Raw genomic sequence first — 26,414 nt, forward strand, 5'->3', positions numbered from 1 at the left:
ATATGACAGTGTGTGGTGGCTTTGGTTACACTGGTTGAAGAGTGAGATCTAGATCTGCAAAGCAAAGAGAAATCTGGGCTGTCTCCAGAGGATGTTCTCATGGATACAGGGTGGTGGTGGTAGATGTGTGTATAGGGGTGGGGGTGAGGTCACTGAATGCCCTGGACCCTGCTGAGGCAGCCCACAGCCAAGCACAGTCTCCTATGTACAGGTCCAGGGTCTTTGCAGCCCATGCGTGCTCCATGAGCAGATGAATTCAGAACCTTTTCTCTTCTTAGTCTTACTGGACCCAGGGACTTTCAAGACCTGCATCTCTCTTGAGCCCCGGAAGCCAGCTGGAGCCTGAGCTCAGACCCAGGTTGTCCAGTGTGCTAAGGCCCTGCCCTGGGCAACGGAATGGGGATGGGGTGGCCACATTGTAGGGAGACCACATACTTGGTTCATCATTACACTCCTATAGCACCTACTTCTGTAACTCCTACCCACATCCTCCTGTAGCAGGACTGATTTTCCAGATTTCCTTTTTGTATCTTTCCCCAACTACCAGGTTTGAGCCTAATACATGAGCAGAGAGGATGTTGGTTGATACATCCTGCTTCAGTATCTCTGGATCCCTGTTGGACAGCCCTACTCTCTGATCTTGGAGAGCTTTATGTGGGCCACTGGTGGGCCTGGGGTTTCTCTCTGGGGGACTTTATGGCCAGAGATAACACTCTATCATTCACACCCATTCAGAGCCCAGAAAACCCTAAAGGTGATGCCACCCCCCCAGTCATTTCTCAATGGTTTTGGGTTGTATTCTGTGGCCTGTAGGAATGCAATTATGTTGTGTCCCCTTCACCTAATACCACTTGCAGTTTGTCCATATCCACTGACTATGATGGGAGCAGAAGTGGTGATCCAGACAGGTTTCCTTCTTTAGACAGGGGCTTGGGCTTATAGCCGTGTTAGGAGAAAAGGCAGGTCCAACAGGGAGACTTCTGGGAACATGGGGTTGGCTCAAGGGGCAGGAATTAGGGTTGGGTGGGGTGGGGTAGGGCAAGTACTAGGTTTGGTCTGGTCTGAGAGCCTAAGGGGCCCAGTGGGTAGAGGGTAGGGCTAGGGGTCTAACCTGGTGAGTGTGGCTCAGCGGGGCGGCTGAGGTGTCTAAGTTCAATGTAGAAGTCCTCGGGCGGGTACTTGGCCTCCAGGGCACTGATCTGGAAATGGGAGTCTAGTGAGAGGAATGACAGGGAGGAACCATTATTCCCAGGGCCCTGGTATGGCAGGGGTTGGGGGCAGGGGTTGACAGGGTCAGAGTGGGGTAGGCCAGAAGGAATTAGGGCCTCTGTGTAGCATCCAAAGGGACTAGGGCCAGCAGGGCCAGAGGGATTTGCTAGAGTTGAGGCCATCTAGCTTGCTTCTCCTTACCTCCAACCCTACTCCTAACAGGAATTGCTGCCCACCAGGGCCATGGGGCAGAGTGGGGTACCTTGATAGGACCTGGGTCTGGCAGAGGTACCTTTCCCAAATGATGAGTGCATTTTTTGCCTCCATCTGGAATCCCATATCTGGGCCCTAGCAGTCTTTCTTTGTGGTCCCTGGCTCATAGCCACCCTTTCCCTATCCCGTAAAATAGAAATAATAGGCATTTTGGGCTTCATTTGCTTATGCAAGCTGAAACAGGGGCTTGGGTTTCCTCTCTAAACCTCTTCTTCCTGGGGGAAGCCATAATAAAAATCCATTTATTAGCCCTCTTCCTTGGAGCCAGGACAGGACCCCTCTCAATGTGGGAGAAGGAGAATAGGGTGGGACGTGGTGGTGAGGGACCAAACTCGAACCACTACTGACCTAACACGTTCACAAAGCTGTAGGGGGTCCAGCCTGCTGTGTCTCTGTCAAGGGACTTGTTACTGAGCTGTTTGGAGAGTAGGAGAGCCAGTTAGTACCTTTGCCCCGAGATGCCCCTACCCAATCTTCACTGCCCAGCCTCATGCACCCACCTGTGCTGATCCCGATTCACCTAGGTTCTCAGTCATTAAGGGAAAGGGATAGCTAGGTGTTTCATGACAGGCTGCCATGGTGGTTGAGGCCAGTGGAACAGAATATAACCCCATCTAAGCTGTCTGGATGAGGTTGTAGGGTTTTCAGCCCTTGGGGCAAAGGGGGCAGCACCTCCCAATAGCCAAGAACTGGCCCTGAGGAGAAACAGGTCAGCTGGCTGCAGGAGAAGGGGCTCTGGCAGTGTCTTAGCTACAACACAAGGCCATCTCCAGCACAGCAGGGGCTGAGGCTGTCTGCAGCACCACTGTCACAACGACCACCTGACCTCGGCTGGGTGTGAGAGTCTCCCTTTGTGTTACCAAGGGAAACCTGCAGGGTAGGTTGGCCTTACGGCGCAGTCTTTCCTCTTCATTATCCTCACAGCCGGCCTTCATATGGTTGTCATTATTCCATAGGTGGGGACCTGCATCCTGCTTGTGGGCCCTGCTCATGGTCACATGAGGAGTCAGTGGCAGAGCTGGGTCTACAGTTCAGATTTCAGGTCCCAGATCCATGTCCTTTCCTTGTCACAGCTGCCTGCCTTTGCCACAAATGCCCTATCTGCCAGGCTGAGGGGTCCTTGACTGCACAGAGCCACTTTGGGTCACCATGTAGGCTATTCTGCAGTTAACTCTGGCCGTTTACTCAAGAGGGTAGTGAATGCTTCCCGGTTAGAATGAGCCCAAGAATGACATGGCCACAAAGGGCCTTTACCTCTCATCCTTTGCCTCTAACTCGTTGCAGTCTTGATAATGTGTCTCTAGTTAATAAAGAACTTCATACTGGAAAACTCTGGATTCCTTTCGTTCAGCTTCCAACCCCCCAGATAAGCATAAAGCTGAATCTGGGAATAAGGGACTGAGCTGAGTAGATACATGGGAAAAGGGGCCAGAACTATGGGGCTGATGCTTATGGGCCTTAAGGCACCCTGTGTATAACATTCCCATTACATAGGAACACCAAAGCTGAGGGCCATGAAAGAGTGGCCTTGGAGTGCTGACTTGACTGTGGTGACCCGAGGGGCTGTATGGTGTTTATGTTATTGTTAGGGGGTTCAAGGGGCATTGCCACCAGGTCTTTGGTAGCAGGCATGGTCTGTAGATTGGTGGTCATTTTCTGTGGGGGCAGACAGGGTGAAAGGATTCCCAGAGCTCTAGGGCAGAGGCCTGGGGTAGGAAAACTGCTTATGTTCCTGGCCCAGGATGGATGTTCTAGGAAGCCAGGAGTCCTAGGATTGCTTCCCTAAAGGTCCTGCTTTCTCTGTGTTTATACACATGCTTAGGAGGTTGTTAGACAGTGTGCGGCATGAGCCTATCAGACCTGTGGTCCTTGGGGTTGTTCTTCATCAGATCTGAACCTTCCACTTTGCCCCTCATGAGTCCTGGCACACCAGGGGAGCTCACTGCACATGTGCTAAAACATCCTTGTCCCAGGGCCTGTGACTTTAAGAGTATGTCTTGCCATCAGCCTGGGTTATGCTGGCAGCTGTGAGGGAAGGCCCTGTCCAGAGTGGTGCGCACCTGCCTTTAAGGTGCGCTGTCACTTAGTATACATCCCCTGTCAACAAGAGCACCGGCTATGGCTGATGTTTGGGTTCCATGTCCCTTGTATTGGTTCTGATTGTGACAAATGGTTGTGGGTATGTACTGATAACATCTGGTATGTCTAGATAGAAGGACATCAGGGGGTACCTGAGTAGCAGTGGTTACTCTGTAAGTGCTGGTTATACATGTTAGTAATGTACTGCAGTGATTAGTGTTAGGTGGTATAATGTTTGGATTACATATGTTAACATGTGGCAGAAGCTACATAGTTACGTATGATGACAAGGCTCCACATGAATACATGATCACATGACTTTGTTCCAGTTGTTTACACACAGGTGTGGGAATATGTATTATATTGAATGATGGTGTAAGTTGGTTACATATGGTATCCACTGGTTGCATGGCACTTGTTGGCTCCATGTATCCTGCTGGCTTCCTGTTACATGCTTCACAGTGTTTGTATGTCCCATGCATCACAGGACTGTATTTAATGTATTGGCCATTGGTTGCACCTGGACCCTTCAGGTTGGGGGGGAGTGCATTGTTTTCTGGGCAGAGGTGAGGACTCAGGGGGAGGATAGTAGATGGGGGCTGGGGAGTCAGGGACCCGGTACCTTGGTGGGACTGTTCCTGTCCAGAGTGCTGGCCTGGCTGGTGGCAGGCCCCACCAGTGCGTGGTAGCTGGAATTGGAAAAGCACTGGGCATGGCTGCTACTTTGAGACAAATCTGGGGAGAGAACAAGGTGCCACATACCATCACACCCCTGCCCCTGGCATGAGATACCCAATACTAACACTTGGGCTTGGCAGACTTGAGAGGGCCCCGTAAAGACAGACAGCCCAGCCCCCAGCCCCCATGCTTTCTGGCATCAACTACCCCCACAGAAATCTGTAAGAGCCTGATTTGTCTCTTGCCTCATTGTGGCCCTTCCCTGCAAGATGCAGGTTATTAGTCTTGCCAGTGTGGAGGGTGGCAGCAGCAGCTAGAGCACAGAGAGGATGGTTGGCTTCGTCAGCCTCAGATGTCCCTGAATCGCTATACTGACTCTGCCCTGCCTCCCTCCAGGGTCCCACCCCAGTAGTGAGGCCATAAAGAGAACCTCACTCCTCTCAGCCCCAGCTCTGCCCTTCTGCAGATTACAGGACCTCTCCATGGGGCTGGGGAATTCCAGTGCAATGTGGGAAAACCCGGCCAACTTTGCTTACAATAGTCGTAGAAAGGAAGTCCCCAGATCATCTCTGTGGGCTTGGGATTTCACCAGGGGATGTATACTTTGGTTGAAACCCAGGGAAGCATGTAGGCCAGAAACTGAAAGGCAGAGTCTGCACCTGGGCCGCCTCTATCCATCCTGCAGTGGAGCTGGGCACATGGTAGGCAACGCTTAGCAGGAGCGGGCTGATGTGATCTTGGTTCTCTAAGTTCAAGGTGCAGGAGGCTGCATATTGGCAATGAGCTACGGAGGCAGCTGGAGAAAGCCGTTACCCTTGTGCTCCCCTAGACAGGCTCCACCTCCTGTGGCCCAGGCCTGTGGACAATTTAGGAGCATTTTGACCTCTTCTGTTTAACTAAACATGAAGCAAAAGGCAGTCAGGGTTCAGGGCAGAGGAAGGATCTGGCTTAACTGTCCTACCCCTGCCCCTCTCAGACTCCCAGTTAGAATGTGCACTGGAGCTGTTACCACATTTGTGGACAGACTGGGTTCCAGCAGGCCTGGCCAGAGGAACATTGCTTAGACTTCAGGTTTCCTCCAAGTCAGGCACCATCACCTTCTATTGTGCTAATACGACCCTCCTAACTCTGGGAACTGGGAGGGTTCTGAGGCCTTTCACTAAGCAAGCAAAAATGGAATGGGGCCTGGACACTGGGCCCTAGGTCCAGTTTCCTGAGGTGGCACAGGCATCAGGCTATGGAGAGGTTCCTCTGGAGACTGTATGAAAGTTATTGCTTAGTGTGGGTGCTCCTGTGGCCGAAGCCTAGTGAGAAGGATGGGAAGCGCTGGGCAAGTGGAGGAAAGCTCCTGCCCATAGCTGCTTAGAGCTGGGTGCACAGGAAGTTACCTCCACCTGGAACCTCACTTATCTTTCCCAAGTAGGCTCCTGCTTCTGACCCCCACTGCCTCTCTGGAAGAGTTCGAACAGCTGGCCCCAGCCAGCAACCCTGCAGGCATGGCCACCCACCTTCAGCAATAAACCCGGTGTCCCCAAGGATACCATGTGACTCTTCCTGGGTTGTGTGTGTGTGTGTGTGGAGGGGAAGGAGGTGGGATGCGGGGGGCAGACTTTACCTGAGAGAGAGTAGTCAGTGCTGGTCATCCTCATGGCAGGTGTGTAGGAGACACGGGGAGCCAGGTCACGGCCCTTCTCTTTCTGCCGCCGCCGGCACCAGGCAAACAGACCCAAGAGCACCACAATGAGGAACAACAAGAGGATGATGCCTGTGACAGCACCCACTGAGTGGCGCTCTGCACCCAGCGCTGGGCTGATCTTGGTGTAGGGATTCATCTCTTCCATCATGAGGGCAGCTGCAGACAGAGGAAGGCCTGCTTGCTCTTCAGATCCTTGGCATGGGGCCTAGACTCCTTCAATGTTAGGAGACCTGAGTTCTGGTCTTGGCCCTATTCTTCAATCCCTGTGTGATCCCAACCCTCACTCTTCAACTGCCTACAGGAGATGGAGTCTTGGGGTCATAACTGGGAACAAATGTGATTGTAGATGGGAAACAGTAATAATGAGTGTTTGAGAACCTTACTCTGTTCTAAAAATGAGTTGCAGCTATTAACTCATTTGGTCTTCCCAGTAGCCCTATGAAATAGGGACTATTTATTTCCCTTTCACAGATGAAGAAACTGAGTCACCAAAAGGTTAGATAACTTGCCCAAGATCATGCAACCAGTAATGGATAGGGTCATGTTTCTTGAAGTCAGGAAGAAATTGGAATCAGCCTTTCTACCTGCTTACCAGCTATGTGACTAAATCCTCATTTTGCTCATTTGTAACATAGGGACAGAAATCCCACCCTCTCCAGGGGACTCATGAGCATCGTATGCCCGACAGTAAAAGCCCAGGATTACTGTTGACAAACCAACCACTGATGATGATACATCTCTGGGCTAACCCCCTCCATGCTGATGCACGTGCCCAGGGGGATGTCCTGCTGGCCCAGCAGCATCTAGACCTCCCCTTGGCTATCAGCAGCTGGCTGAACAGTGCTGGCCAATGTCACCAGAGAGGTAAATATGCTGCATTGTTGTTCTCTATGAAAGATCAGAATGTGGTTGGCCCTTTTCTCTCATGCACTTCATTGATCATTCCCAGTCCCCATCTCCTAGAACCAACAGTACACTTCACAAGAGTTTTTATGTAAAACCATTTTATGTATACAAAACTGCTTATGTGCCAGGCACTGTGCTGAGTCCTTTACTCACATCTCAACTTGGTCCTCACAACTGCTTTATGGAGTGTCATCTGTGGAGCTGGAGCCAAGGTTGAGCCCCTTTGGGCCCCTGGGCCCTCAGCAGAACCTTGTGTCATGGTGCATGTGGAGTCAGGCCCAACAAAAGGAAGTGACCTGCCAGAGGACACCCAACAGGTAATGGCAGGACCAACAGGTTTGGCAGATCTACTCAGTCTGGTGGCCTTTCCACAGCACTAGCTTGCGGTTCTCCTCATGTGGCTCATCGGAAACTTGCCAAGGATGAACGTAGGGAAGCTGTGACTGAGAGGCTGCCTCTGCAGTGCCTGGCACCTCTGTCTCCCCCTCTGCAAGCCATCCCACTCACACTCTCCTCCCAAACATGAATAAAGGGAAGCCATGAAGTGTCCTTATAATTCCAAATGTTCCTATTTGAATCTCCCTGCAGCCTGCTTCCAGGGGGCCCTTTCCCAGGGGCCACCTGTGTATTACCTTGGTCACACCTGATTCCCTTGAATCCAGAGCTGCAGTAACAGGTGCCGGTGACGTGATCACAGGTGGCATTGTTCATGCATTCACACAGCTGCTGACACCCGTAGCCAAAGGTCCCTGGGGCACATCCTACATAGCATGCAGAAGAGTTGAGGTGGACAGTGAGGCGCACCGACTGCTCCCTTCCCATGTGTGGACAGCTGTGATGGTCAGTCTGTTCTGCCTCAGAGGGAAACCTATTTCCCCGTAGCTCCCATTGTGCTTCAGGTTGATACTTGGGGGTTGACAGAGCAGTTATAGCCCTGAGTTGGGGGCGGATGCCAACCACTACTTCTCCCCACTTGACACACACAAAGCATTTTCCATGTGCCAGGCCCCGAGCTGGGTGTCAGGGGTTTCAAAGAAGAATCACACATCTGTCCCCCATTAGTCCCTCATTATGCCCTCAGGCTGCTGCTCTGCCCTCAACATCCCCCATCCCACCTCAACTGGAGGAAGAAACTCTTCAAAGTTTTGGCATGCCCTTCTGCAGTCTTTTTCCTGGGGGTTGTTCCTAAAGTTCAAGGAGCAGGGATTACAGAACCCCAGATGGATGGGCCTCGAGGAGGGAGGCTTCCCCTGCAGGAGGAGACTGAGGCCTGGAACCAATACTCAGGATCAGGGGTCTGGACAGCTTACTCTGTTCACAGTGTCGCCCGGTGAAGCCCGTACGGCAGGTACACTGGCCACTGATGTGGTCACAGCTGGCGCCATTCTGACACTGGCACACGCGCCCACAGTCCTTCCCATAAAACGCTGCTGGGCAGCCTGGAGAAACAGGGTGGGGGCAACTGCAGGGTGCAGCCGGGACCAAACCTGTCTTCTGCTGCCTCTTACTCTGAGCATGGGGTGAGGACTAGTGAGACCCTGCACCTGAGCTGTCTTCACACTTTGGACCCTCACAATGAAGAGGTGGGGGTGGAGCTATGCAGTCCTTTGATGGCTCCTTGAAACCAGGGGCCAGGCTGGGATCTCCAAGCTGTTCCTCCCACACTGGGTCCTACTGTCCAAGAAGGGGTCTGGTATTGCTGAGTGCTGGGGTACCTTACAGCTCTGACCTTCTAGGACTTTGGGCCCATCATTCCAGCCAGGCTCCCCAGTTCTTCCAATGGGGAGGGACAGGCAGGTGGGCTCCTGGCCCTGGGGCCCGCCTCCTCCCTCCCTCCACTGCAGGCCTGGACAATGCCCAAGGCAGCCAGCAGGCCGCAGCATGGGATTCCAAATAGCCGGGAGGCAGGACTTACGCTGTGTGCAAAAGAGTCCAGTCCAGCCAGGGGTGCAGTGGCAGGCCCCATCCTCAGCGCTGCAGCTCCCCCCGTTGTGGCAGCTACATGTGTGGAAGCAGGCGGGGCCCCAGAACCCAGGTGGGCAAGCTGGGGATGGGTGGGATGCGGAGGGTGAGGGTGAGGCGGAGCAGGACAGATGGAGAGGAGGGGGAGTGCACGTCAGAGCCGAGATGCCAGCATACACCCAGGCGGCATTTCCTGGCTTTCAGGGCCTGACACACTGCCAGGATTATTCCAATCGCCTCTTGGCCCAGTGACCCAGGATTCTCAGTAAGCCCATATTCTCTGCCCGCTCCCAGCTCTGAGGGCTCCTGAACCTCCCATCTCAAGACTGTGATTTGGAGTGAGTGTGAGTGTGTGTGTGTTGTAAAATAAAAAGATAGTGATCTATGGTGTGAATACTATGTGGTATAATTTCCCCACAAGTACGGGAACTTGCCCAGGGTAGGGACTGTTTCAGCTGGTGAGCTCTCTGAGGATGGCACTGTCTCCATCAAAACAAATTCCCTCATGCTAGCAGATCTAAGTGGGACTTCCCTAGGGGTACTGGTTGGGTCTCATCCATTGGTCAGTTCCACAGGGCAGAAGCTGGGTCTCTCTGCTTAGACTGGGTGGCCCCTGCTACCTCCAGAGCAGACTCCACAACGCCCTGTCCGGGCTTATGATGCCCAGGATATCACTCACATGGGCCTCCCACAGGATGCCTTCCCTGGACGCCGGGTTCTCTGCTCACTTCCTGACTCCCAAATTCCAGCATGCCAGTCCCTGACCTCCCTTCCTTCCTGTCCAGACATAGAGGCTACTCCCTGATTGGGTTCTAATGGAATGTTAATTCTCAGTGTTAATTTTATTAATGCTACTACCAACAATGTCAATACCTTTACTACCAGCAGTTAATGATGCCAAGGATCAGTCCTATTAGTTCATCATATTAGCTACAGAGCTAAGTGGAACTCAGGTGGACCTTCCTATCTGCAGACAATTTTAGCCCTGGGAGGTGGAAGTGCCAGTGGCAGAGAGGTTTTGGGCAGGGAGGGGATGTTTCAAGGCCTGACTTTGGGTGGGGAGCATTCCCCAAGGTGCAGTTTCTTACCCTGTGAGCAGTCCTTGCCAATCCATCCGGGGAAGCACTGGCAGGAGCCGTCGATGGGGCTGCAGGTCCCATTATTGGCACAGGAGCAGAGCCAGGCACAATCCTGCCCAAAGTGCCCTCCAGCACACACTGTGGGCACAGGACAACCTGGCACCTGTCCTCCCACCTGTACTACTCAGACCATCACCCACAGCTGCACCCTCAGAAGTTGGTAGGCCACAGCCATGGTGGCTACCTTGGGGTCGTGGATCTGGGTGGGAACTGCCTGCCTTGGCTCCCACCTCACCCTTCTCCATTTGCACTTTAGAGTTCCCTTCTCGTGCCCATAGCTGTATTCTTCAGGAGGCTCTGTTAATGATCCCCTTTGAAAGAGGATCAGGCCGAGGCTCAGAGGGGTAGAATCACTTGACTTAGGTCTCACAGAGTGGCGAGGCTGAGAACCCCCCTCTGCACAATTAGTCCAGTTTCCTTGCACTGCTGTGTAGCCTTCTGCTTTTCGTTACCACACTTGCCAGCACCACTGGTCCCACAGACCTGAGGGTGGAGAATGTTTGAAGCCGGAAGGGACAAATGCAAGGCAGCAGGTTTGTCTATGGTTAGACTGTTCATGGACTCTACAAATCAGACCTGTTCCTCAAACCTCAGCTCAGCCCCCTTCTCTGGACAGCCCTCCTGGGTCCACAAGTTGCTGTCTTCCATTGAGATCCCATGGTATTTCCATTTTGAATTACTTGTAGGATTTTGGTCCCAGCCCCTCATGGAGGAGTCACTCATTGGTCCCTGGAGGAAGGGCTGGTTTCCTTAACCAGTCTGCAGGCTCCTTTAGGACTACCAAGTCTGAGTGTTCATTGAGCACCTAATACCTATTTCCCTTGAAAATCATCATCCGCTCGCTTCTTACAGCTTGAGCTCTCTAAAACCGTGGCTGTCTTCATGGCGCTCCTGGGGCCTGCTCAGACATCCCCAGTGGATCTTCTTTGGATCCTAGAGATCAGCACATAACCTACCTTACCTGGATTATCCTTGGCTGCCTCTCTCTCCCAGATGCATGAGTGCCCTCCACACCATTTTCTAAATATACCCCATGCCTTCAGTCCAGCTGTTTCCTTACAGAATTCCCTGACGCTCATGTCCAGCTGTGGAAATCTACCCTGCTCGTGGTACTCATATTAAATCCTACTTCCCCTTAAGATCCCTTTGTAGTAGACTGCTAGTCCATCAATACCAATTCTCTTCTTCCTTTGAAATATAATTTGGAGTTTTAACTGGACTTATGGCTACCTGGAATAAAGACTCCTTTCTTGGGCTCCTGCATAGCTGGGTATGGGCATGTGACTACATTCTGGCCAGTGGTAAGTGGAAATGTATGTCTTTATTTGCCCATTCCTTGTTCTTGTTGAATGATAATGTGGATTATGGATAAGAACTGTGGATTAGATGGCTGGAGCTCAAGCAGCTATCTTTCATCAGAGGTGGAAGTCATGTGCTGAGGATGGTTGAACAAGATAGAAGGAACTTGGGTCCCTGATATCTTTGAAAGCTAACCCTGCCATTCTCCAGTGGCCTACTTCTGGACCTTTTTTTTAAGGAGTGAAGGAAATAATGCTTATCATTTTCAAGCCAGTTATTTTGTGTTTTTGTATCACTTACAGCTGAACATAATCCTAACTGATTCCCCGTCTTCTCCGTTCTGGAGGGCTATGTCCCTGTTTGAGCTTCCAGAACCCCCTGGTCTTCTTTTAATGTGACTTGTGAGCCTGTTTCTGGCCAGGCCTGAGTTCCACCCATGCTGTGTCCCCAACAGTGCCTTGAAAAACCTCAGGCACTCAAGGCATGGTTGCTGAATGTGTGGAAATAAACTGGCTACCCCTTGACTCCCAAGTTCTGCTGAGAAAGGGTGAATTCAGAATTTCTTCCCTTACACTACAGACTTTGTGAAAGCAGGAAACTTGGCTCTCATTCTTTGTTGTGACTGAGTGCCCAGCACGGGCACGCGTATAGCAAACAATCAGGAAATGTTCCAAAATGGCCAGTGGACCTCAGGAGAAACGACCTTCCAGTAGGTTCTGCTCAGATCAGTGACTCCAGTCCCTTCAAGCTTTTCTCAGTTCAACATACTGTGTTCAAAGCCCAAGTTCTAGTCAGCCCTACATCCTCAAAGGCTTCCTTGCATTCCTGTTATAGGAGAGGAATTCTTTGAATCCCTTAGGCCCTCAATTGGCTGAGCCACATGGAGGATCATGGGAAGATGCTGATTCACGAAGACAGACAAATCCCCATGAGCCAGGTCTCTCAAAACTTGGGCTGGTACCCTATCTGTGATTTATGCCTCACAGCTTCACATTACCAGCCCTTCCCAAATCAGATTGTGGGCACCTGGTGCCTAAGATCTGTGTCCACTCTGTGCCTCTCCTGGATGTGATTCGTGGTTGGGACAAACAATGAAGGATACCAAGATATCCAGTCCAAAGCCGTGGGTTTGGGCCCTAGTTTTATTTATGTATTCAACAAATATTTCTGTGGTGCTTAAATGTACCAGACACTGTTCAAAGTGCTTCACAAATATTATTTCAATTAACGATGTGCTACTCTCAATGTTATGCATTTTCATTATTATTCCCTACTTCTAACTCCACAAATGAGGAAACTGAGGGACTGAGAAGTAACTTGCCCAAGGTCACAAAGCTAGGAAGGTCTGACATGTACTGGCTAAATGCCTGTGAGCAAACTGCATTGCCCCACTAAGTCTCTCTTTCCTCATCTGTAAAGGGGGGCTGATAACCCCCCACTCACTGGCCTCAGGCTGTGGTTAATATCTGTGGGCACGCTGGCTGATTGGGGGCCCTGTGCTTCCGTGGTAAAAACCTTAGCTCTTCTCAGGGCAGGTCCACTGCCAGGAGGATGGCATGCATCTCACCCCTTGGGGCCCAGGCCCCAGCTTCAGCTTCCTGAAAAGCAGGTCACGCAGCCTCCTTTTCCCTGCCTCTGGGAGGTGCTTGATTTGGAGAACCTAACCCGCAGTCCTGACCCTCTGTGGGGAGTAGGGTGCCAGAGGTGCTCCACCTACCCTACCCCCGGAACCAACTCAGAGCTTCTCTACCAAGCTAGTTTTGTCTTTGAAGTTTTTTTCATACACCCAAAGCTGACAAATTCACCCCTAGAGCTGCCAGTGCAATCAGTCTAATACATTAACTGGTTGACTGCTTAGCTGAATCAAGAGTGAGGCAGAGAGAGGCAGTGAAGAGAAGGGGGGCCGGTGAAAAGAAAACATCTGGTTATATTTAATCTATGTCTAATGATTCTGCATAAGCAGTGTCTGTAATTTGTAACTTGCTGGAAAGCTGGTCATTAGAAAATGTCAGTTCAATTTTTTACAAGGTTTGAGACTTAACCAGGGCAGTTGCCATTAATAGCAAACTCTGTTAGATCTATATGTGGAAAATAGTCATTAGGCCAGTGGGCGATAAATCAGACATTGCAGGATCTGAGAGTTACTCCTCGGGCTGCTTAGGTCCTAATTTAGACCCAGCCTATCTGTATTGACGGCCGAGTCTCCAATGTTTAATAAGTAAACCTCGACATGTCAGATTATGATTAAACTGTCCTAGGAGTACTGCAAGCAAATGAAACTGTCACATATATTTCCCTGGGGCCCAAATTTCTCATGACCTCAAAGCATCATGTAGTAAAGTAAACTTTCCACTCATGTATATTAACGGCCCATACACAAAAACAGCCCAACTCAGTGGTGACCATTCATCAAAATAATCTGTTCCCCTGGGAGGTAGTGAGTTCTCAGTGGAAGTATTTAAACAGAGACTAGATGAGATTCTTGCATAGATGACCTTGAAGTTGCTTTCAGCTCTGAGTTTACTCTAGTTTAAGATCCCTCCTTACAGGTTAGAGTGCAAGTTCTGCACACTTGTGTTCCAAGCTGTCCTGAAGGCCCAGACTACCTTCTCAGCCCCCTCGGCCATCCCCAGTCCCCGAATCCTTCAGCCATTTCCTACTGCTGGACAGTTGCATGTCCACACCACTGTGCTTTGCCCAGGCTGTCCTGTATCCCCAGTGCCTTTCTTCCTTCTCTGCCTCTTAGGCTAGGGCCCAGCTAACGTCCTATGCAGCATGGAGCCATCCCCCAAATCCACATCGCCTTGGCCGAACTAAGCTGGGGATGGCAATAAGCAATGGTGTGTGCTGGAGCCGGCTTCCGCCTTTGCACTTGTTGAATATTCAGGATTTTTGTGGCTGGTGTTAAACCACTGGTTGGTACCTTGGAATCAGCCATGGTGGGAATATTAATGTCATAGAAATTTACAGATGTTACAGATTAGGGCTTTTCCCTCACAGAGAGCCAGTTTAGCAGCACATCAGTGCAAATAAGCTTTATCTCCCTTTTCAGCTCCTGTGGTGTGGTAGAGGTTGGCTGGAGTTGGGGTTGTGAAGGATCCTGCAGCTGAGACAGGAAAATGTGTGGCGAGGGATTAGTGATGTTGGCCTGGGTGTGAGGGCTGGGAAGTTGCCATCTCCAATCAAAGCCAGGACTATCTCCTCTGAGCTCCCACAGCATTCTCTGCCTCTACCGCTTGGCACTCTGCACAAGCCCTTTGGGGCCCTTTCTTATGCAGATCTCATCTACACTTACTTCATTCTTCATCCATTTATCATGGTTTTAGAGTCAGAATTTGTTTCTCAACTCTGCCACTTGTTCGCTGTGAGACCATGGAGAAGTCATTTAACCTCTCTGAGCCCATTCCTTTAACTGCATAATGGCTTTAACTCACACCCTGTGGTATCTACTCTTAGAAAGGTAAGCCCAAGCCCTGAAAAGCCAAGGAGCTACCTCTACAGAATATGAGAACCCCCAAACCCTTCTTCCCAGCCACTTCTCCCCCAGGACTCCTCACTTCCCTGGCTCATCCTTCCCCTTGGAGAGAGTACCTTGGTTGCAGAGGGCTCCAGTGAATCCAGGGAGGCACTCACAGATGCCGCTGACGTGGTGGCAAGGCCCACTACTGTGCACGCAGAGGGGGCACGGCTGGGCGCAGCCATGGCCATAGAACCCAGGGGGGCAGACTGGGGGCAAAGGGGAGATGGCAGTCAGCAGCCCAAGAGGCTGCAACCAGCCTGGCCACCCGTCCAGTCCCACATAATGATGAAGGGAGGCTTCCCCAAAATCTGGCAGGAGCTGCCCCCACCCCACACCTTGGAGGGCCCATCCCTTTCTGCAGAGAGCTGTGGTCCTTTTTCCACTGAGAAGCTGGTCTGGGCCCTGAACCTGGGGGTAGAAAAGCCAGGGCAGGGAGAGAGGGGACTAGAGGGAGGAATCTGATGGGGGTTGACTCTGAAAGCCCAGCCTCTCTCAAGCCAAGACTGGTTCTAACTGGAAAGGGGTAGAGAGGATGAGCATCTGAGGTCTGTAGAATGGTGGGGCTCAGCCTTACTTCTCTGGCATAATGGTCCTCTGAAGCCAGGGGCACACTCGCAGCTCCCATCCTCTGGGGAGCAGGATCCACCGTTCTCACAGCTGCAGGAGACAGAGCAGTTGGGACCCCAGCGACCAGGTGCACATGTGCTGTCGCAACGGATGCCTGTGGGCCAGAGGGTCAGTGGTAAGAGGGGTGAGGACAAAAGGAAGAATGATGGCAGGGGGGCACTCTGCAGACTAAAGAGGTGCAGGCTAGCACAGTTCATCTGGGAATGTGGAAGAAAACCCCAGCCAAGGCTTGGCTCATCAGGGAGGGCTCCAGGAAGAAGTGATGCCCAAACTGAGTCCTAAGCAGCAAGGAAGAATTGACCAGGTAAAGGAAACCCTACAGAGCTGGAGGCAGGAGAGAAGCATGCCTTGAAAGAAGGTACAGTATGGTGCAGCTGAACCATCAAGTACCAAATGGAGTGTGGCAAGAGATGAGATTGTGGGACTAAGAAGGACCAGATCATGAAGGGCCTCTTTGCCTTTTGACATCTTAGCTGGTATCCAAGGTTGGGCATGAGAGAAACCAACCACTGGGCATGAGTGTAGTTATGGGGGCTGCACAGCTGGGAGTGAGCTACATGCCCACCCATTAGCAGGCGCCCCTGGGCCTTGCTGTATCCCAGCCAACCAGCCCCAGGGTACAGGCCTACAGGGGGGAGGGAGTCTTTTCAGATTCTTTCGACCACAGGCCTCAGTGCAGTATGTTTTTTATATCATATGTGCACATATTTGTGTGATACCAGTGCTTTGCAGAATGACATTTACTGTCACTGTGTGTGATAAACTCTGCTCTTTTCTCTGTACTGTATGTATTCTGTTTAAAAATTTAAAAAAACTAGTGTGACCCAACCAATTGATTTAATGACCCTCAGTTTGATAAACAGCCACCTATAAGGGAATGGATAGACTTTCTCAATAAGAAAGAAAAGGAAGGCCTACACAGTTTTTTTGTGCTGAGATAGAAGACATAGGTATTGAGGTGATCATAGCCCAAAAGCTACGAAGGAATTTCAAAAGGCTTGAGGCTGATGTCCCAGTTCTGGGGGTGGGGTTTCCTCCCAGGCATTAGGAGAATGGATGGTGTTGGCCCTGGAGACCACCTTGGCTCTGGAAGATGAGTATCAGAAGCTCAGAGAGCAGAATTAGTTTAAAAATCATGTCTGCCTCATTGCAAGGACAGAGATAGTGAGACAGAGAAAGAAAGAGGGAAGAAGACACTCAGGCCCAGTGAACAGTCAGCCATGGCAGCAGCAGGACAGCTCTGGGACCAATTTAGAGGCAGGTTAGGATCACACAAGCCCAGCTGGGCCAGTGAGCCAAGGGGAGGGAGGGCAGAACAGCCAAAGAGCGAAAAGGAGGGGATGCAAAAGGCACGCTCACCCTCCAGTGCTCCGGTCTAGTCTGGTGCCTTCCTCCCCAAGCCTCCCCACTGGGACATCTCAGTTTTGTATCAGTGTGGGCGCTTTAGGGGCCACTCTCCAGGAAATGAGGCCTCCACGTGGAGGGAGGGAATGAGGTCTTTCCCCAGTGAGGATCCGGCAGACACATTTCACCCCTCAGTGGTGTCTTCCACCCTGGACAAGAGCATTGATTGAATGAGGGGAGCCTGGGGAAGGGGAGACCACGAAGCTATTCAAAGCTGTGGATACATCTTCAGGTCTCCCCTTCATGAGGCACACCAAAAGCTGTGATCTGTCTCAAGGAATTCTTTTCCTGTGGTTGTTGAAAAGCCCAGATCAAACTGTAGCCCAAGGGATTCTGCCGTTCTTGGGGACACCCCGGACTGAGGCAGAGCTCCTCTGTCTGATGGGCTGTGACGCCAGCTGTGCCTTCTGTGCTCTTCGTGGCTGACCAGGCACATGTCCCCCTGAACACTGCTCTCCCTAAAGCTACGTGCAGACATTACTGTGATTAATAAAACACCATGCATGCTAAGGCAGCCCTGAATTCACGGCAGCTTGTTGTTACTGTCTTTTCTCCCAATCAGTAGATATTAAAACTATAGCTACTCTCATGTGGGATCCTCAAAATGTTTTCATGTCAAAAAAGGGTCCCCTTTCTTAGAGATTGAGAACACAGGCCTAAGGTTATCATGCTCAGATTGCAGGTGGCTGCAAGGGCCCACCAGGTTCTAGGATTTGGCAATGACTATACTCTAGGCCTGGTTCTGTGGGAATGGGGCTCCTGTTTAAGGTTCTTATATGATCTTAGGGCTCCCTGGAACCTAAGTCACTGCTACCTAAGTGGGGAGAAGGGTCCAGGGTTTCCCCTTCGTGGATGCCCCAGTTTTACTTGTATGGTTAAAGCGGCTGACCTCGGCCTGGTGGGAGGCTCTCAACTGCAGTTTCTGAAGCATAGCTTCATCAATTATCTTTTCTAGGCCCCATTTTCCCTATAGTTTCATGAGGATAATAATCCCCCTTAGAGGTCCCTCTCCTTACTCCTAAGGAATTGCCCTGTTTTGGTGGGTAAAACAAGGCTAAGAATCCATCTATTGAGACCTCTAGTTCATGTCACAAGGCCTACAGCAACACAGAAGCCCACATCCTTCAAGGTCCTGGAGGACCCCCAAGGTCAGCGTAGGGCCCTCCTCCAGGAAAACTTCCCGGATGTCTGCTCAGGGATTCAAGCATCTATTTGATAGCGACATACAGGTTTGTCCCTACCTATTAATGTGTGTTTCATACGTATGAGTCTTTTCTCCCCTGCCCACAATTTAGAGACAGAGACCATGGCTTATGGTCACTTCTGACCCTCCTTATTCAGTGCTTCTAATGGAGAGGGATGCCATCTGGGTCATCTTTGCATCTCCAGTGCCCAACACAGTGTCTGGCACATGGTAGGTGTTCAAGGACTATTACCATGACCGAATCTTGCCGTTCACTGCTGGGCTGACACAGTGCTAGCTACATGGTGGTTGCCAAATAAGGACTTGGTGATTGCTTGAGTCAGCAAATGTTAATTGAGTGAATAAATGGCTCCCCCTTACAATGCAATCCAGAGTCTCCCATCCTACTGGCATGAATGTCCTGAGACCTTGGGCAACTCCCTTTCCTCATCTGTACTATGAGGAGGTTGGAGTAGATCATCCTGAAGGTCTCCTTCACCTCAGGGGGAAAAAACATATGGTTATAGGCCAGCTTCTTTCAGCTTATTTAAATAAACATTTAATAAGCACCTATTATATGCAGGGTGAAGTGAATTAGACATGATGCTGGTTGTCAAGAAGCCGGTGGCTTATGGGCATAAGGGGAGAAGACATGTGCCACTTAGGACAGAGCAAAACCGGTGCTGAGCAAAGGCACCAGCAATATGCCAGGGGCGAGGAAGTCAGAGCAGACTTCTTGGGGCAGGGCAGAGAGGGGAGCGCTCCTGAGCAGGAGGCTGAGGCCTCTGCCCTGTCCTCTCCCTATCCCTCCTTGGTCCCTCTTTACTTGACAAAACTCAGGACATCAGTCGCTCCTTTGAAATGACTTCAGGACCACATTTGGGGAAATTAGCTTTAGAACGACAGAGGCCTAGCTGAAAGGTTGTCTATCAAAGACAGAATTTTTAAGCACCAGATGTCATTAAAATCTACTGGCTCACTCGAAATTAAAGCAATGAAAAATTAAAGAGATTTCCACTTGACTCCAGCTAAGAATCTAGCATACTGGTGACTAGGGTAGAGCCTCACCCACAAGGGGCAGGGCAGGGGTGCCAGGTCAGAAATGCTACAGAGGGAGCAGTGTCCCTGGCTCAGCTGCTCAGGTACTTTCTGCTGGTGGACGACAGGCTCTTCAGCAACCTGGTATAAATTATTTATCTGAAGATGTACACTGCCAGCATCACCTGCATTTCTTTCACCTTGCTGTCCACCATTTTGGGACTATGTTCATTCAGGATGTGATTGTTAAGCTACTGTAGTCATGGCTTACATTTCCTGAGCACTTACTATGTGCCAGGTGCTGTTAGCACTTACAGGTCTTAATGTGTTTAAGCTTTAAAATGACCCTATAGTTGTGAGGATTATAATGATCTGCATTTTATGGATGAAGAATTCAGGCCCTGAGTGATTAAAAGACTTGCCTAAGGTATAAACCCAGGTGGTCTCACTCCAGCTCTGTGTTCTCAACCACCGGGTCATCCATGTGTCAGTGTGTGGCAGTGGTGACCAAGGTGGACGTGGCCCCTGCCTCCATAGAGCTGATGGTCTAGCTGGGGAGGCAGATGATAAATACTCAAATCAGAGTTCAGGGACAACTGAGGTAAAGTAGTGTGAAAGGAAAATGTAGGTATTAGGAGAATTAATAAAAGGGGCTCCTATATAGTCTTGGCCAGGTTGGGCTGTAGCAGGGAGAGAGCCTTCCCATAAGAAGTAACCTGTAAGCTGAAATCTGGTGGATGAGAAGGCATTGTCAGATGAGGAGAAAAGAGTGATGCAGGCGGAGGGAATGTACATACCAAGGCCTGGAGTCGGGACGGTGCTTGGCCTAGGCAGCTGGAGTGTAGGGAATGAAAGGAGGGAGCAAAGAGAGGTGGAGGAGTTGGGCAGGGCCAGATCATACGGGCCCTGTGCCGCCACAAGGATTCCAGATTTTGTATAAGTGCCATGGGAAGCCACTGAGGCATTCTCAGCAGGGACCGATACGAACAGATCTGGGTTTTGAAAAGTTCATTCTGGCTACCATGTGTAGAATAGATGCAGCTGGGCAAGAGGGGAGGCCCAGAGATCAAATGGGAGGCCAAGCCAGTGCCAGAAAAGGGAGGGTGCTCAGTGGACCAGGATGGTGTCAGTGGGATGGAGAAAAAGGGATGGAGTCACCATGTGTTTAGGAGGTAAGCTGACAGGACGCGTATGGGGACTAGGACTCTGAGCTTGGGCGAAGGAGAAAGTTCTTTGTCTCTGTCTCCACCATATCCTCTGCAAACACAGACTGAGAACCTATACCCATCACATGTCAGCTTTTATCTAATTTTTTACTGGTTTGTCCCTAGCCCTGAGAACGAGTCTGCACATAATAGGTGTTCAATAAAGAACTGAATGGAATGGAGAACTGAAGCCCAGAGGAGACAAAGGGACAGTGCATATGTAGGGAACATTAAGAAGTGAAGGATAAAGAGAGCAATCAAGAAAAGTCGAATACCAAGAACCCAATTTCACAGGGCCTGGGTGGTGGTGAGGCAGAGGGGGGTTACCTGTCCATCCCGCCAGGCAGCAGCAGTGGCCTGTGGCAGGATCACAGCCATCAGCGTGGCTGCAGTCACAGCGCTCAGTGCAGTTCAACCCAAATGTGCCATCCTGCAGAGAGAAGGGGGAGAGAGAAATGATCAGACTTAGACCCTCAGAGATTCACAGAGTTTTTCTGGATTCTGATGACAATACTGAGGCGCTGCCCCACAGGGTTGCAGAGAGACTGGGGCTGGAGCATGGTGAGGACACTTTTTATAATTGGTGGTGAGCATGGCCATGAGGCCACTCCAAATAATCCTTTGAATTAGTAGGAGTATGGGACTTGGAAGGAGAGAAGTGATGGTCCTGCCCTACTTTTCAGTGGTTAAGCTCAGAGGGCTGTAATGATCATTAACTAAATTGTAAATTTAGAATGCACTTTGTAAATTATAACACATTGATCATATGATGAATGAATGATTTATTCTTTGTTACTAGGGAAGAAGGTGGCAACCAACATTTGTTGCATGCTCATTAGGTATCAAGAACCTTATATAACTAATTTCTCTGCATCCTAAACAACAAACTGTGAGATGGTTCCATTATATTCATAATTTAAAGATGAGAGAGATGGTTAGATAGGTAAAGTAACATGCTGAAGGTAACACAGTTAGGATATGGCAAAGTCAGAATTTGAACCCAGGGCTGTAAGTATCTTAGACTAAGATCAAGAGATGAAATCCAGGTGGTTATTGCTGGATAGTACTTGGTTTAGTCCTCCCACACCCTGATTATAAAATTATATGCTGTTGGAACCAGAAGGAAGTTTAGATGTTAATTATTAAGGAAAGGCAACTCTAATGGATTAGGAAGGGATGTCCTGTAAGTGTTATGAAGAATTCTGAAGATGCATTTGGGTCCAACTAAGTGTGCTAAAGTCAATTAATGTTTACTAAGAGCAGAAGGGGAAAGTAATGCCATATACTACACCTGCCAAGTATTTGCCATTTAATAGATGAGAGGGCTGAGACCCAAAATAGGAAAGTGGTCACAGAGGTTAGAACTGGAGTTGAGACCTGAATCCAAGTGTCCCACCTCCTGGCCCAGTGCTCTTGTCTGTGCACCTCTGTGGACAAAGTAATTGCAGGACGGGCATGAGGGGATGCTGGGCCTACCTGGCCCTCCTCTGCCCTAAGCACTCACCGGACAGGGCAGTTCGCAGGTGTCTCCCAGCCAGCCAGCAGTGCAGGAGCAGGAGCCGTCTGTGGGGCTGCAGGCGGCCCCGTTGGCACAGGTGCAGCTCTCATTGCAGTTCAGGCCCCATGTCCCACTGGGACATGGCAAGGCACAGTCCAGGCCCTGCCACCCTGAGGGGAGGGAAGGGGGCTGTTACCCCTCCAGCTTGGCTCAGCACAGCTTTCTGCCTGCTCCCCAGATCTGTACATGGAATTCCACCCAAACCACTGCTTCTCAGATTGCTGGGTTAGATCATGTATCCCACAAAGAGCCCACTCAGAGACACAGCAAGGCTATTGCAAAAGCCAAATTAGAACCCAGGTCTCCTGCCTCCATTCTGTTCCTGCTGTAGGGGCATGATTCCTCTGGGGACAAGGAACAAGGAACCAGCTGAGGTGGGGAGGGCCATCTCTACCCAGGATGGAGTCAGGCAGCTTGTTTTATTTTAGGGCCATTTGTTTTCAGGACAGGCTGGTTTCCCCTTCTGAGGCTGGTCCCTGGCCTGTTTGCCCCCAGATCTGTGTCTCCCCTTCCCCTGCTCTGTTCTGCATCACTGGAGGCCAATCCTGAGGTTGCAGCTGCACATCCTGGGCTCCTACTCAGCTGGCTCCCAGATGGCCTTGACAGTGGGGGACCTGACCCACAGACTAGAGGGCAGGAGCTGGAAGGATGCCAGGTGTCCCCTCTCCTTTCTCTGCTTTGGGCAGGGCCTCTAGTGGTGCCTGTGTCTCCCCTGTGCTCCAGCCACTCTGTCCATGTCCCAGCGCCCACCAAGCGGCCTTCATTCCCAAGCTCTGGGAATTCCACTTGGTCCCTTTGTCCTTCCCACCCCTGGAGTAGTAGCTCCTCCAACAGCTTCTAAGCTCTGGTTTGCTCACCTTCCCCTGTATGCTCCTCCAGCTCTTCTAACACCATTGTAACTAGTCCCCTTTATTACATTCCTGCTACTGAAATCCCTGGCATGGTTTCCTTGGCCGGGATCTGACATTTAGGCTCCCTGACCCTGCCTGTGGGTGGGTGGGGGCAGTACGCACATCTGAGGGGGTGGGATGGGGCAAGAAGGCACATTACCTTCCTTGCAGGTGCAGGAGCCATCTACTGGGGAGCAGGTGCCACGATTGTTACAGCTACAGACAGACGAGCAGTTGGGGCCGTAGGTCCCTGCTGCGCAGGAAACTGCACAGACCTCTCCCTGGAAAAGGAGGGGGTGGATTTTGGATCAGCAGTTCCATGCTAGGTGGCTGTGGTAGACAGACTAATGCCCACCCTCATCCCCTGAGGTCTGTGTTCTAATTCCTGGAACCTGTGAATATGTTAACATTACATGACAAAAGGGACTTTGCAGGCTTGATTAAGGATCTTGAGATGGGGAGTGGATCTTGGATTATCCAGATGGGCTCAAACTAATCACATGAGTCCTTAAACGTGGAAGATGGTCAGAGAAGCTCAGAGAGATCTGCAGTAAGAAGGCCTGTGCCTGCCTACACTGGCTTTGAAGATGGAGGAAGGGGTCATGAGCCAAGGAATGTGGTGGCCTCTAGAAGTTAGGATCAACCCTCATTTTATAGCCAGCAAGAAAATGGGGACCTCAGTCCTACAACCCTAGGAGCTAAATTCTGCCAATATCCTGAATGAGTAGGCAATGGATTCTCCCCTATTGTCTGGTCTCAGAATGGCTCTCCTGCTACCACAACTGACTCTGGGCCTCCCTAGGGGCTCTTATGAAAAGGGAAATCCAGGCCAGATCCTGGTCTCTGGTTCCATGCTATACCCTGCCATCTGCCCCAAGCCTGCCCAGCCAGGCTGAGGGTAAGAAGCACAGCTGGGAAAATTACCCTGTTGGTCTCTACTCATCCTGGCATCCGCTCAGGGAGATAGGCCTGCCAAGCAGACTAGGATCTTAGAGATATCAGATTCCCTGCCTTCAGGGGAAGGAGACCAAAAGTCTTATCAGTCACGTGTGGCTTTTGAAATCTGTCTCCCTAGCTTTCATCACCAAGGACCTTGTTAGTATCCTCTCTCTACAATGTCTTCTTACTGGGAAGACACTGCTGTCCCTCTGTGCTGGTGTCTAAGGCCAGTCACGTATTGAACAGGTGCATTTTGGCCAGTGACCACATGCCATGTGACTCTGGTGGCAGCATCTTGCCCACCAACCATGACCTAGAAATTCCAATGATGTCACCTACAGCCAATCAGAACTTCTGATCAGTGTCAGCAACCTGAGCTATCACACAGAGTTAATTCAGTTCTAATTAAAAGCAAAAGAAAAACCTTGGTGTTTTAGTTAGCTTCATCATAGCTAACGGAAGACTGCCTGTAGGCTTTGTGAAATGTTCAAAACTGCTCTTGGCAACCTGCTCCAGCCTTTGCAGGGGTCTAGCTGGCAACCACTGGCTGTGCTGTCTCTAAGGGCCCTTCAGCTCCGCTCTCTGAGCATCTTCTTGTCTGAAGTAGAGGTCTTAACCCAAAGGAGGGAGGAATGGTGGGAACAGAGGCCCAGTGGTGGGAGTCCTCTGGGGACTCTAATAATCATTCCAGATGCATGGCCAGTGTATGGCCTGGGCCTGGCCTCATACCCACGTTTAATGGTGGGGGGACAGCGCACCATGCTAGAGCTGGAATCACTTGGTCTAGCTGCCTTGTTTCACAGGTGAGGAAACAGGCCAAAAGAGGGGAAGTGACTTGCCCAAGGTCATAGAGCCAATGGTAAGCAGACATGGGTTTGGAACTTCAATCTTCTGGCTTCTATTTTAAGCACAGGATGCTAAGAGTCCAGATGTGAAAACTCTGGGATAGCCTATACTGCCCCTGCTCATACAGACAGCAAACTCACCCCCTATGCACAGGGCATCCAGAGGACGTGGCCCTGATCTTGAAGAAGGGACACCTGCTGAGGCCCAGATGTTTTGGCCCTTTCTCAGCACCTGAAAGTTGACAGTTGGGAGTTCTTGTATTCTTCTCTATTCCCATTTCACCTCCACAGACCATAGGCCACAGCCCAGGAAAGGAACGCTCTACCTTCCACAGAGGCAGGTTGCAGTTTCCAGACTCTGCTGGGGGAAGCCTGCCAGTCCTGCTCAGCATCTTCGTTTTGTGAATGGAGGACAGGTGTGAAAACCTCCTCCCATTTAAAGGCCTGTTAATTACAGATGCAGCATTGGCTATTAACATCTTGAACTTGATTTGAAAGAGCTACTGGTGGAATGGAACCCCTGGAGCTGGTCCTGCTAAAGAGATGCAAATCTCCCTCCCACCTTCCACCTGCCTCCTCGCACAACATGGCAACACGGGCCCAGACCCTGGTGGGTAATGCGTTATATGTTCCATTAAATTTGTTTCAAATGCTGTTTATTGAATTTTCTCCCCTGCAATATGCTGCTTTGTACTTTGGCCCCGTTTAGGAAAATGAATCAACAGCTGGGCTTCTCATGTTGATCATCCATTTTCCTTGCAATGGGCAGGAGGTTAATGAGTATTTTTTGGAGTAGAAGATGGAGAGTGGTTGGCCCTCCCTCACCCAAAAGAGGGAGGCAGTTGTGCAAGTTTGTATCGGGGTCCCCTTAAATACACTGTGAGTGGGAGGCAGTGTGAGTGGAACTGGGTTCTCTAGATCCAGGCGGAGCTGGTGGGCATGCTCCTCCAGCCTGTGGGCGCTCAGCAGAGATGCTCTGGGACAGGTAGCCAGGGGAGTCGCCCTAGTCGGTGTGTCTCCCTGTTGGAGGAGTAGGGATGATTTAGGGAAGAAAGGGCCCTGGACCTGGGGTCAGGGTACATGGGCTTAAGTGAGGCAAAAGCACTGACTCAAGGTGATCTGGCCTCATCTGTTCACCCATTCAGTCCACAAATGTTTGTTGAATGTCTATTATAGGCCAGGTACCGTGATAGGCCCTGGTCTCGCTAACAGTTACACCAGACCAGATGCCACGTAAGGTCCCTGTGTTTAAGTTTCCTCCTGCCCTTCCACTTCCAGAGAAGGTTTCTGTTACTTGCTTCTTTGTGGCACTTATCACGATTTTAATTGAATCAAAAAAAATCAATTTACCAGATTGTAAGTTCCATGAAGGTAAGGACTGGGTCTGTTTTTTCCAACCCTGTGGCCCCAGCCCTAGCACAGTACCTCGCCCACAGTGGATGCTCAATGCATATGTATTGAATTAACTCAGTCATTCAGTAAGTGTTTTTTAAATGCCAGTAGTGTCAAGAACTATGCTCGGCCAGGGGATACACAGTGGGCAGAACAGCTTGTCCCTCATGGAGGTTACCGACTAGTGGCCAGAGCAGGGTGAGCACAAGATGAGATTATGGCATGAGAGGGGTGCCGGCTAGTCCCCTCCCCACTTCCAGATGTTCGGCACAGCCTTCAGTGACCTCCCCCAGGCCTCTGGTAGTGCCTGTTCTCCGGTTCTCCCCTGCTATTCCTAGAGATTCAGGGTCGCCAAGCAGGCTGACTTTGCTGTCTGGTGTCACATCAATGCCAGTAGCACACATGTGGAACGTGCTTTAATGTTTACAAAGCTCCGTGCCAGGCAAGTATCTACTCTTTACCAGAGTGCCAGTCCTGGGCTGCTTCACTCCCCCTACTCACCCTTCTTGGTCACCCTCACTCCAAGCTCCAAGGACTCAGGCAGTGGGATTCCCAGGCAGGGAGCCTCATTT

General features: G+C 50.7%; 1 protein-coding gene and 1 long non-coding RNA gene across 13 annotated transcripts in view; one reads left to right on the forward strand and one right to left on the reverse strand.

The window, feature by feature from the left end:
• LOC118970864 (uncharacterized) overlaps window positions 1–25,104 on the forward strand; it is a 33,624-nt gene extending 8,520 nt beyond the window's left edge. The window contains exon 2 of the long non-coding RNA XR_012120745.1: window positions 24,742–25,104. This is a non-coding gene — a long non-coding RNA (uncharacterized lncRNA). The remainder of the gene's footprint in view (window positions 1–24,741) is intronic.
• MEGF11 (multiple EGF like domains 11) overlaps window positions 1–26,414 on the reverse strand; it is a 329,933-nt gene that overhangs the window by 10,712 nt on the left and 292,807 nt on the right. For 2 of the 12 annotated variants that reach the window (XR_012120744.1, XM_037010027.2), the window contains exons 11-23: window positions 22,827–22,947; window positions 21,723–21,886; window positions 20,546–20,648; window positions 15,336–15,482; window positions 14,833–14,967; window positions 9,892–10,020; window positions 8,757–8,885; window positions 8,152–8,280; window positions 7,474–7,602; window positions 5,855–6,091; window positions 4,184–4,296; window positions 1,831–1,897; window positions 1,112–1,199 (exon numbers count right to left, since the gene is read on the reverse strand). Coding sequence is in view for 11 of the 12 variants with exons in the window: in XM_037010027.2 (XP_036865922.2) it covers window positions 1,153–1,199; window positions 1,831–1,897; window positions 4,184–4,296; window positions 5,855–6,091; window positions 7,474–7,602; window positions 8,152–8,280; window positions 8,757–8,885; window positions 9,892–10,020; window positions 14,833–14,967; window positions 15,336–15,482; window positions 20,546–20,648; window positions 21,723–21,886; window positions 22,827–22,947 (1,650 nt within the window). In the remaining variant the exon portion in view is untranslated. Of the gene's footprint in view, window positions 1–1,111; window positions 1,214–1,830; window positions 1,898–4,183; window positions 4,297–5,854; window positions 6,092–7,473; window positions 7,603–8,151; window positions 8,281–8,756; window positions 8,886–9,891; window positions 10,021–14,832; window positions 14,968–15,335; window positions 15,483–20,545; window positions 20,649–21,722; window positions 21,887–22,826; window positions 22,948–26,414 lie in introns of all 12 variants that reach the window. The other 10 variants (XM_037010031.2, XM_037010024.2, XM_073212034.1 and 7 more) reach the window with 7 other exon arrangements.

The sequence above is a fragment of the Manis javanica genome, chromosome 8 (genome assembly GCF_040802235.1).
Source record: "Manis javanica isolate MJ-LG chromosome 8, MJ_LKY, whole genome shotgun sequence".
NCBI classification, from domain to species: domain Eukaryota; kingdom Metazoa; phylum Chordata; class Mammalia; order Pholidota; family Manidae; genus Manis; species Manis javanica.